The 12,366-nt window shown below is 46.2% G+C and overlaps 1 protein-coding gene across 4 annotated transcripts in view; it reads right to left on the minus strand.

Annotated features, from left to right (window-relative positions):
• Positions 1-3,411, minus strand: part of NGLY1 (N-glycanase 1) — a 55,359-nt gene extending 51,948 nt beyond the window's left edge. For 3 of the 4 annotated variants that reach the window (XM_059920452.1, XM_059920451.1, XM_059920454.1), the window contains exon 1: positions 3,130-3,339. In XM_059920452.1, coding sequence (XP_059776435.1) covers positions 3,130-3,260 — 131 coding nt within the window. In that variant the 5' untranslated portion in view covers positions 3,261-3,339. Of the gene's footprint in view, positions 1-3,129 lie in introns of all 4 variants that reach the window. The other variant, XM_059920453.1, reaches the window with a different exon arrangement.
• Between the last annotated feature and the right edge of the window lie 8,955 nt (positions 3,412-12,366).

Genomic DNA, 12,366 nt, shown 5'->3' on the forward strand with positions numbered 1-12,366 from the left:
GCTTTTAGAACACCTGGGAAGCATCTCTGGCTCTAATTCCACCGCTCTCTGCAGCTGACAACAAGGGAAACATGTGCACGTAACCTAGCTTAACATGAATAACTGAATGAAACTAACAAACAACACATGTGCCATGTTCTTTATTTCTTTCTATCTTTTGCAACAATCTTATAATGTAGGTATTGTTCGTTCCTTTTAAAAAAGAGGAAACTGAAGCCCAGACAGTTTACATACATTCTTAGGAAATGGCTGACTGGGACTTAGACCCGCTGGTTCGATTACAAATACTCTCCACCATACAAGTTGCCAACAAACTCACCCATCCTCAGTTGACAACCTTGCTCAGTTTCTCCAGGTGTCAGGAGTAACCCAGATGAGAAATCTCACGTTATTTGAGGTACAGTATTTTGTCTCCTCCCGTTACCAGCTCTACCCCTGGCACTCAGTCATCAAGGACTGCCAGTCCCTGACTACAGTTTTTCTCTCTGTTCCATCCACAGTTATGCTTATGCCCTGCAGTAGCTTCAGAAATGAAACCCACGCCTTGTGTCTTCTCACATCATTATTCCACGTGAATCTCTCATTATGCTACTCTTTTGAGTCTAGAAACTACAATCACTTTCTGTTGCCTATCATGTCAAATATATGTGCTCTTACCAAACCTTTGTTCTCAGAACTGTTCCACACTAGGTCATGCAGCTACCTCCTCACATAAACATGTAAGTGCTTAAACATCGTCTTGGAATTAATTGTTCTCTAGATTTTATGCTGTGGCTATTTTCCATACCTGTGTCTTTCTTATTTTCTTTGAAGGAAGAAACCACTTTCCATTCTTGGCCCTTCCCAATCACACCCAGTGCAGTTCATAACCAGTAACTGTGTGCAGTTTGCAAAGGACATTAGTGGGAAATCAAATATTGTTTTTTAAAGAATGAATGAAGCAAGTTTTCTAGGGAACCCACATGGAATGCCAGGAAAACTACTGCAGATTTTTGAAAGGTAGATACTGAGGACAGCTGATTTTTAACTAGAAGTCAGTGAACTGAAAAAACGGTTCAAACCCATGGTATATTGTACATGCAAATTAGTATATACTTCATTCTATAATTTCATTAGCTTTACGAGCCTTAGTTGCGGAATAAGATAAACATCATCTGAAGCAGAAATTTCAAACTTAACCCAAAGTATTATTTTCACCAGTGTATAGTGACAAATATCGCTGTTAACAACAACAATAAAAAAACTGCAAATGAAATTCTCATTTCAGCACTCACCCTATAAAATACTATGTCAGACCCTGAGGTAGGGGCAAAGGATATCAAGACAACATCCCTGATCTCTCATGCTAAAGGAGTTCCTAAAACAGCAAAAGAAACCATGGTTTCCTCTATTCTCAAATAAGTTAGATTAGCCTGTCTGTAATGCAGTGTAGCTAAGGGATCAAGAAGAGGTCTGGGGCTTTTCTGTTAAGAGGCAAGCAAATCACTGGACTTGGAAGAGGAAGAAAAGGTGGGGTTTTTTTCCCCCCTCTGAAGACCAAACGAGTTTGAACTGTAAGAATGAGGGCAGGAACTAATACTATTAATTAAGATGAACTAAAAAGGGTAGTTTTTCATACCATCTCCACTTACATGAGTTCCAGACTCCTAAGTCCCTTTTTGGATAAAAAAAAACTTTTTAAGATAAGAAATATAAGCCATAGTAGAGACTACAACATACACTGACAGCATGCCAAGTTTCTTCTGTGAGTTTGGTAAACATTCATAATGATGATTATGATGCAAAAGATTTTCTTCCTCAAAACACCTTGATCTCAGCATTTGTGGTTTCCCTGGATTGAAAGCAGAAGTGAATCCTCATTACAAGGGCAACTCCCTTTTCTGAAGAATGGGGTTTAAATAGTTCGGTGGCTTTCCAGATGGGGTGCTAGCTGACGGGCTCTGGAGAACTCTGCCTCGGAGTTCACTGTGCAGAATCCTCTGGCATCCTTGGCGCTGTGAAGAGCTGTCAGACCGCCCAGGGCTGAGAAGGTGAGTTGAGAGTGTCACAGAGGAGGAAGGAGGCCCCCATATAGGCCTCAAGTGTGCAGCTGTGTGCTGCATCTCTCGCTGCATCTGGCACACAACAAGGGCTCAATATGTTCTTCCTTCAACTCACTTTTTAAATCATGAATGTTGCCTATATGAGCCATATTAAAACTGCCATGGGTTAAGACACTGCGCTTGTAACTAATGGCTCCAAAACTGGGTCACGTGAAATCTATAACCTTGACACTGAGAAGGATCTCCTTTCAGACTTCAGGCCAATACATCCACCCCTTAGAAAAGCAAGCGCACCAGGGGCTGGGGGGCGGGGCCAGAGCCTGTATAATCACGGCGCCCTGATGAACGAGCTAACAGCACTAAGGCGGCGGCACGTGGGGCTCCTTTTCCCTCCCCCCCACATCCCGTCCCTCAGGACACCACCTCATTTGATCTAAGAGTAGAGGGACGTAATGCTTCAAAATGAATACCCAAACTTACTTCCCAATTCCCCAAATCTGTAAGGCTCCTTAGAGGTCTAGAAGTGTGCTCAGAGGAAAAGGAAACAAACTACTCTTAGCCAAGGTTATCCTCACGAACACCACGGTAGTGTTAGGCTCTAGTATTAGGCTATTCACAAAATGCTGGGAAGAAAACATCTTGCCCGTGGCTAACTTCTGAGAAGCCCTATGGCAACTGAAGGCACCGGGTGGGTGAAACGCACGCAGTGGGGATGAAACGCTGTCGCCGCTCCTGTCCTGACACGTAAGACGGTTCAACCGCCGGACCGAGGCCAGAGCCCGGGGCGCGCCTTCCCCTCCTCCGCCCCGCGCGTCCCGGGACCCGGCTCGCCCCGGGCTCCGCGACAGCAGGTGTCAGGTCACAGGTGCAGAGACTCCCTCCGCTCCGGCGGGGCTGGGCCGGACGGGTCTCCAGGCCTCTGGCGGGAGGCCCCAGCTCACACCCCCCGTCCCCCCCCCCCGAGCGGGAACCAGGCCCGGGGCCCTCCCGGCTTCCGCGCCCCAGGGGCCGGCCGGGCGCCCCCAAACCCCGCCGAGCGGGCGCCGAGCCCCGCCCGCTGGCACGCGTCCCACCCGCGGCCCCGCACCTGAGGATGTTGTCCGCGTAGGTGAGCAGCAGCTTGGAGGCCTCCAGGAAGGTCTCCGGAGTGTTCTGACAGAGCTCGGCCACCGCCGGGGACGCGGACCCACAGGAACTGCCCAGCGCCGCCGCCGCCATGCTCGAGCGCGCGGCCCTGCCTCCCCGCACCGCGTGCGCTCTGAGCAGGCGCCTCAGCTCACCGCGCTCTGCGGCCGGCCGTGGGGCGGGGGCTGGTCTCCAGGGGCGGGGCCCGGCCGAGAGGGAGGGGGCTGGTCTCCAGGGGCGGGGCCCGGCCGAGAGGGAGCGGGCTGGTCTCCAGGGGCGGGGCCCGGCCGAGAGGGAAGGGGCTGGTCTCCAGGGGCGGGGCCCGGCCGAGAGGGAGGGGGCTGGTCTCCAGGGGCGGGGCCCGGCCGAGAGGGAAGGGGCTGGTTTCCAGGGGCGGGGCCCCGCCGAGAGGGAAGGGGCTGGTCTCCAGGGGCGGGGCCCGGCCGAGAGGGAGCGGGCTGGTCTCCAGGGGTGGGGGCTAGTCTCCAGGGCGGGGAGGGGGGGGCAGGGCTCGTTGGGGGGGTGGTGGTCTCCAGGGGACGGGGGGCTTTCCCGGTGGGGGCGGTGTCTGGTATCCTGGGCTGGGGACTCGGCGTGGGGGGAGGGAGGGCGGGGGCTGGTCTCCAGGGGGCGGGGACTAGTATTCCGGACCGGTGGGGTTCGTCTGGGAGGAGCTGGGGGCTGTTTGGGGTCGTTGGGGGCTTGGGCCGACAGGGGCCTGGTTGTCAGGGCCTGGGGGCTTCGACCAGGCGGGGGTGTGGGTCTTGGTCGTCCGGACCGAGGGGCTTTGCCCAGGTGTGTCTGGTGGTCGGGGCCGCGGGGTGGGGTGGAGGGGCGGGGGTTTCGCGCAGGGGTAGGGGGTGCTGGCTGGTGCATCGCAGGAACCCAGGTTCCTCGGCGCCCCGGGGCCGGCCTCAATAGATCCAGCCAGACGGTGGGAAAACCTCCTATATTCCAACCACCCCTTTGCCCCCAGATGAAACTGTTCTACAGCTTCCTCCTCGCAGATGGTCAGGCCTTCCTAAGTAAATGTGGATGAAAGACCCCAGAGAGAAGCAGAAAACCACGTTCAAAACCAAACACATAAACTCTGCTGGGTTCCTCCTATATGGATTTTTTTTGGAATTAGATAAATGATTGAAACTCTCTTGCATAAGTCCCAGCTCAGAGAATATGATGCCTCTGTAAAGAAGTTTTTTTCAAAACTGCAGATTGCAACATAGTGGGTTGTGGACTCTACTGACCAAAGTAAAACACATATCCAATAACGACAAAGTAGAATGGAATGGAGGGGAAAGGAAAGACAACAAAATTATGCCTCCCATATAGTAAGTGTACGTATTAATTTGTGACTTTGTTTTGCAGGTAGATCCTGTGGTCAGTGTCCTTTATTACTCTTAAAAGAAGAATCCTAACCTCTTTAATCCATCATCTACCTCTCCATGACCTTGAAAGTGTACTTTACCAATGCCTTCTTTCTTTTCCAAACCTCAACAAATGTTTTTCTTGACACTATATATTTTTAAAAGTTGTTTGCCTAAGTAGCTTCTTTGAATGTTCTTGATGCTTTATCTTCAGTTCGCTTTTTAAATTTGAAATTTTCCTCCAATATCTCTGAGCAAGACCCTGAGCAATAACCACTCACTTCAGTTACCATTCACTTGCCAGATATATGTGAGAAGTTTTTAATAAATATGTAGGTTTTTGGACCAGCTTCCAAGAATAGTGTGTTTAACTGATAGTGTGTTGCTAGCTGCTGTAACTGAAATTTTCAGTGACTTAACATGAGAAATTTCTTTCTTGTTCATACAAGAGGTATCATTTGTCAGTGAGCAGCTTTCCTCCAGATAATGATTGAGGGTCCCAGGCTCCTTTCAGAGGAGGTCAACAAACATTTTCTATAAAGGGCCAAATATTAAATGTTTAAGGGTTTGTGGCCATAGGGTCTCTGGTTCAACTATTTAACTCTGCCTTTGCAGTTGTAGTTCCATAGGCAATACAGTTTGCCCTTGAGCAATGTGGGTACCAACCCTCCGGGCATTCAAATTCTGTGTATAACTTCCGCTGTATATCTGAGGTTCCACTGTATCTGTGGTTCTGAATCTGAGGTTGCAACTCACAGTGGACCGTGTAGCACTGTAGCATTTACTGTTGAAAAAGAATCCACATATAAGTGGACCCATGCAGTTCAAACCCGTGTTGTTCAAGGGTCAACTGTACTTTAAAATGAATGTGTATGGGTATGTCCACTGAAACTATTTACAAAAACAAGCAGCCTTCTGGATTTAGTGTGTGGTTTGCTAACTACTGCTATATGGCCACAGAGACTTCTGCATTTAGTTAGTGGTTGGGCAAAAAGACGGCATACCTGCTTCTTAACCACATGGGCCCAGAAATGACAGCGTTTTCTCTACTGTATCATTAGTGAAAATGAAGCCCCATCTAGATGAAAAGTGGGGGAGGCTGGGAAATGTAGTCCTTAGCTGGACAGGCACCACCCACAACTCTGGGAATTGTGGGATGGGAGGTGGGGGGCCTGGGTTGTAACTAGCTGTCTCTATCACAAACAGTATTCCCCTTGAGTTTCTTCTTTCCATCAGCACACTCATTTATTCTTATAATAATTGTATAAGGTTATCATATACTATCTAGCATTTATGACTTTTTTTAAGGCTACAGAACACTTTTTTTTCTTTTTTTTTCAAATAAACCCTTAGAAGGAAACCCAGTATATACAAAACACCAAAGTGGAGGCACTCTAGAACTGAAGCAGGAGTGCTTGTGTGGTGGGGGAGGAATAGAATGTTATCAACTTAGCTTTACCCTTGAGGAGATAATGGCTTTAAGGTACTTTTGTGAGGGACATGCAACCACAGTGTGAAAACCAAGGCCGTAAAATTAATGTTGTTACAATAATGTACAGTCCATAAAATCATAGAAATCCTCATTTCAAGGGTAATTCACTAAATTACTGTTTATTTTAATTCACCTGAAATTTAAATCCTTCCCAATTACTTTTTTTTTTTTTAAATTTATTTATTTTGGCTGCGTTGGGTCTTCATTGCTGCGCGCGGGCTTTCTTTTTAGTTGCAGCGAGCGGGGGCTACTCTTCGTTGCGGTGCACGGGCTTCTCATTGCAGTGGCTTCTCTTGTTGCAGAGCACGGGCTCTAGGTGCGCGGGCTTCAGTAGTTGTGGCGCACGGGCTCAGTAGACGTGGCTTGCGGGCTCTAGAGCGCAGGCTCAGTAGTTGTGGTGCACGGGCTTAGTTGCTCCGTGCCATGTGGGATCTTCCCTGACCAGGGCTCAAACCCGTGTCCCCTGCATCGGCAGGTGGATTCTTAAGCACTGCACCACCAGGGAAAACCCCCACTTACTCTTTACTTTGAGTTACTTTGAGTAACTACTCTCTCTCTTGGATACCACCATCTATGAAGCTATTAAGGGAATTTATTATAACAAGGGACTTGACTCATTCTTTTCCCTGTCTGCTTCTTCTACTTAAGTCAAGTTGAAAATATTCTGATTCTTCAATATCCTTTAGAAAAGTTAAAGGTTTTAAGCTAGTCAATCTATTTATACCCACCATTGCTTCAAACACATAAAAGGATGTTCTAGTATTAAATCAGCTTTGAACTTCCTGTTCATTCACTTGATTTTTTTTTTTTTTTTTTTGCTTCGAAATAATGAATTTCTTTTTAGGATTCCAGCTCTGTTAAGAACATCATCTTTAGAGTTGACATATAGTGGCACTATTCTTAAATGAACTAGAATAAAGATATAACTCACTGAAATTTCCCCAGGATAGGTTTTGTCATAAAAAAGAAAATGTTGGGACTTCCCTGGTGGTGCAGTGGTTAAGAATCCGCCTGCCAATGCAGGGGACGCGGGTTCAAGCCCTGGTCCGGGAAGATCCCACATGCCACGGAGCAACTAAGCCCGTGTGCCACGACAACTGAGCCTGTGCTCTAGAGCCCGCGAGCCACAACTACTGAGCCCACGTGCCACAACTACTGAAGCCCGCACGCCTAGAGCCCGTGCTCCGCAACAAGAGAAGCCACCGCAATGAGAAGCCTGCACACCTCAACGAAGAGTAGCCCCTGCTCGCCGCAACTAGAGAAAGCCCGCGCGCAGCAACAAAGACCCAACACAGCCAAAAATAAATAAATAAATAAATATATTTTTTAAAAAAAGAAAATGTTGACCTCAATAAAGGTTATTGGCAAGGAGAGGGGTTGAAACCTCCCAGGAATTGATGTGGTAGCTCACTACTGTGTGACGGTATTAAGTAATTAAGCAACTACTATTTATTGAGCACATGCTGTATGCAAAGCAGTCTGAGATGGATGACATAAGAAACTTTTAATCTAGTAGGAAGGACAAAATGAATAATAATACCTTACATACAGATAGCCGTTGAGTTGATGAAACAGAGTTACTGTGAAAAAAATCATTTGGTAAGAAATGCACAAAGTGGTATATGCATAAGGGTATGTGTTTATGAATTCATTCCGTAATTCATTCATTCACCAAATAGTTATGAAGCCAAGGGCCGTGCGCCACACACTGTGCAGCAGGGGAGGGGATGAGCACAGGCCCCGCCTTCGTAAGAGTCACCGAGTTGGAGCACCGGTGAGACCCGCAGGGTCAGCACCCCCAGGGAATTGCAGGATATTCTCAGGCCCCACCATTGAAGATTAGGCCCAGCAATGTGTGTGGTAAGCCCTGCAGGTGATTTTGGTGCACGGCGAATTTGGAGAACTATTAGTTTAGAAGAAGGAAAATTCCACTGTGGTTGCAGTTTCGTGGAAGAAGAATTTGAAGAGAACCCTTAAGTTGGGAGGTTAATGAGATGAGGAAGGGGAGGACTTCCCAGCTGTGGGAGGAAATGCCCCCAACACACAATTAAGGACAGCATCCTAGCACTCTCTCCTCCGTGTCACTGCCTTAGCTCAGGGCTTCACCAGTCTTTTTTTTTTTTTTTTTAATATTTATTGGAGCATAGTTGCTTTACAATGTTGTGTTAGTTTCTGCTGTACAGCAAAGTGAATCAGCCATATGTATACATATATCCCCTCTTTTTTGGATTTCCTTCCCGTTTAGGTCACCACAGAGCATTGAGTCCCCTGTGCCATACAGTAGGTTCTTATTATTATCTATTTTATACACAGTAGTGTACATATGTCAGTCCCAAGCCCCCAATTCATCCCCCCGGCAGAGCCTCACCAGTCTTAACTCTCTTCCCCATGTCCACTCCCACATTCCCCAATCCCCCTGCACATGCTGCAACGATGATCTTTCTAAACCACCCATCTGATCATGTTATTCTTCTGCTGAAACGTTTTCTATGGCTACCCCTTTCCCACATGTAACTGAGCAGGACCCTAGGAGGCCTTCCCAGAATAGACCTCCACCCACGTCCTACACCTGCCTTTTGTCTGTAGAAAAACTTTAGTTGAAGAATAATCAGAGAAGTGAGAAAATGCAGAAAGAAAGGAAGACAATCAAGCAAGACAAAATAATAATACTTTAGCCATTAAACAGAGTCAAGGACCTTTAGTTCTTCCTCCAGGACTATAGAGAATATTCTGAGCCACATCCTTTGATTTGTTTTGCAGATACTGAAAACCCCACCAGGTGGAGGAAGTTAACTGTCTGCTGCCCACAGGCATGTAGACCGCAGACCGGTTGGAACCAGAAGGTTGACGATGCCGACTCCCCATTACCTCACCACCAGCCAATCAGGAGAATGTCCTCTGGCTGACCACGCCCTGCTCCTTGAACACCGTAAGACTCCTCACTACCCCCTCCAGGGCGGGGCACACCGTATTGAGGGCATGAGCCCGCTATGTTCTCCTTTGCCTGGCAAAGCAATTAAGCCATTTCTTTCTACTTCACCCAAAACTCTGTCTCCGAGATTTAATCTGGCACCAGTGTAGAGGCCAGATTTCAGCAACACACACTCTACCGTCAAATGATGTCAGGAGTCAGGCAAGAAACTTGAATGTACTAAGTGGCTTTGTTCACGACAAAAGAAGTAGCAGAGAGTCCTTCCTAGAGGAATTTAGATTCAATAAAAGAATGTTGCAGTCCATGTTACACCAGGGCTGCCTGCATATCATTTCTGACCTACAGGATCAAATCCAAAGTCTTCTGCACAACATCCAAGACTTTTTCAGATCAGCCTCAAGCTTTCACTGTTGCTTTGTCCCACACCTCACATCCAGCATTAGCCACATTGAACTACTACTAGCAGTTTGTGGAAGATATCAGGTCTCCAGGCCTTTGTTCTACTCTGCCTGTCAGGATGACCTTTCCCACCAAATTTACTAGACAAACATGTACTCATTTTCAAGATGCAGTTCAAAGGTCAACTTTTTTGAAGGCTTTCCTGACTTTGGAAGGTAGTATTGACCCAGTTGTCTCCTTTGTATTATTATAACTCTGTCATATTCTTCTATTACAGCACCTGTTTCAGTGGTTTGCACATATTTGTCTCCATGTCTGTTTCCTTAGACTATGAACTTCCTGAAAGCAAGAACCATACCCTATTCATTTTCATATGCCAGCTTCTAGCACAGCTTAGGAAGAAAATGAATGTTGAAGAAAAGAAAGTACAAGCAAAGATACAGAGATGAAAAAAGAAAAGCTGAAGTCAATCTAGAGATGATAAGATCAGTTTTGCTGGGTGCTGGGCTGCACCCTGCAGGACTGCAAGCCCTGGGCTTACCCAGCTTCAAGACAAAAGAAAGATCCCAGAGTCAGTGACAGAGACATCAGTGGTTTAATGGATGGGGGATCTTACATGTCTGAAGCAAGGTCGTGGAGTGACACCCCACCGTCTGCAGCAGACGGTGGGCAGGACATGGCGGCAGTCTTTGCTCCAGGGGGAGGGGGAGGTTACCAGTTATAGGGGAATTGATGTCAGGTTGGCTCATCTGGTTACCAGCAGTGAGGCACGCCCCTCACTGCTCCTTTGATAAACTCTCACGTTACAGAGGTTCTGATCTAAAGATTAGAACAGTCACCAGCTGGGGCTGGGGGCAAGTCTGTAGGAAGGTCAGTCACGTGAGTAGGGTGTAGGTGAAGCAGGCACTGGTCAGGCAGGGGATGTACAGAGAGCAAGAGAACAGCCATCTTGGGTGGAAATCTATTTTAATAGAGAATGGGAACTATATCTGGAAAGATAGTTTTGAATCACATTACAAAAAATTTAAGTAAACATATGTCTGAACAAGAGGCTATGGTAAGTGGAGTCTTTTTGAAGATTTTGGTACTTTAGCTAAAACACCATGGTCTTTTAACAAGGAATATGGTACTAAATCATACAGTATAGCTATTAGAATATCATAAAATCTCTCACCCCTTTCCAGACCAAAGGAAAGATCAGAGGTAGAAATAAAAATGAAAAGACTTTCGGTGGCTTTACTTTCCTACAATTTTTTTTTTTCTTTTTTTTGGCCGCACTGCACAGCTTGCAGGATCTTAGTTCCCCAACCAGTGGAAGCGGGGAGTCCTAACCACTGGTCCGCCAGAGAATTCCCTCTACAATATTTTAATTGACTTGTCACTTCTTATCCAAGGTAATTTTGTGATGTTACAAAAGAAAAAAGAACAGCATGTTAAAACTGTGTTTCATATGAGTTTGGCTTCAAAAAATATTTTAGGACTTTTCACACTATGATTTTAAAACATTATATAGCCATGAAGAGAGGAGAGAGCAAGTTTGGGTACTTCTCACTCCTTAACTTTTAGTTGTATTTTATAACCACGTTTGTTTTAATTCCTCTTAAAGTAACTCTATCGTCATTGAAAGAAGGTCATCCTAAGAAGTGACTGAATAGGCCTTGGAACAAGGATGACTCAAGGTCATACTAGGGAACTACTTTAGAAAAAGTCTATTTCCAGACACATTTAAATCCAGTACTAACCAGGAAAAGCTAAGCTTCTCCCAAATTCTTCTCTAGAGTTGGGAAAGAAGGCAAAGCACTCTACTTGGAGGCCATCAAGAGGCACACTGTCCAGAAAGAAACAAATATGCTGAGAGCTTCAGATGCAGGTTATATGGTCAATCCTTTATCTACAGAAGAAAGAAGGACACAAAACACACCTGGGTCAGCATGTGAGCAACAGATGGTCATCTAAACAAATACTACCTTGCTGATTTCTTGCTTTTTTATATTTTCATGTTATTTTTCCCTTGATAGATTCACAGTGAGCTCTGAGCAAATAGAAGTTATTGAATTTTTCGAACACTTAGAAATAAATGTCTACATTCTTCTCTATTCTATTCTTGTCTCCATTCTTAGACACTGGCTGTGATATTTGGAGCACCGCCCAAGAGCTGAAAATAAGTTTTAAAAAGTAAAAGTAACTTTATTATTACAAAAGCATTGTTTGTATACTATAGAGAAGATGATAAATAAGGCTAAGCAAAAATAAGGGGGAAAGGGAATCCCCTGGCGGTCCAGTGTTTAGGACTCCAGGCTTCCACTGCATGGGGCCTGGCTTCCATCCCTTGTCGGGGAACTAAGATCCTGCACGCCACAAGGAGTGGCCAAAAAATTTAAAAAATTAAAAAATAAAATAAGGGAAAAACACCGCAATCATTATACTTGCTTGCAGACCAGACCCCGCCCCCAAGAAAACCCTTTAAAAAAAAAAGGAAAAATACAAGTTACAACTTGGATCTTCTAAGAAATTAACATCTTTCCACATTAATAAATATTCACTTATAAAATTATTTTAAATGGCTGCACATTATTTAGATGTACCACAAAATAGACAACTGATTTCCTGCTGTTGGGCATTTCGGTGGGTCCTACTTTGCTATTATAAACAGCTCTGGGCGATACAGAGATCACTGTAAGGATACGGTAACTTCTTTAATTCTTCCCTAGCATTCTGGGCGAATATGACGGAGTCCCTCTTCCCACAACAGGGGAATATTTGGGATTATTAGCAAAAGAAAAAAGAAAGAGATCCCTTTTTGATACGCAAAAATGCTATCTCCCCTCGTTACGTGCTCGTTCCCAAGTTATGCTGGAGTCGGTGAGGTGGCACCCGAACCCTCGCCTCACCGTCTGACCTCCGCCAAGGTGACGCGGGGGAAGGGCGCCTGGCCCAGAGGGCGCGCACGCTGGACGTGTGCGTGCGCGGTCTGCGCGTGCGCGTGCGCGCCATGCGGACGTGCGTGTGCGC

Source organism: Balaenoptera ricei, chromosome 4 (assembly GCF_028023285.1).
Source record: "Balaenoptera ricei isolate mBalRic1 chromosome 4, mBalRic1.hap2, whole genome shotgun sequence".
Classification (NCBI taxonomy): Eukaryota; Metazoa; Chordata; class Mammalia; order Artiodactyla; family Balaenopteridae; genus Balaenoptera; species Balaenoptera ricei.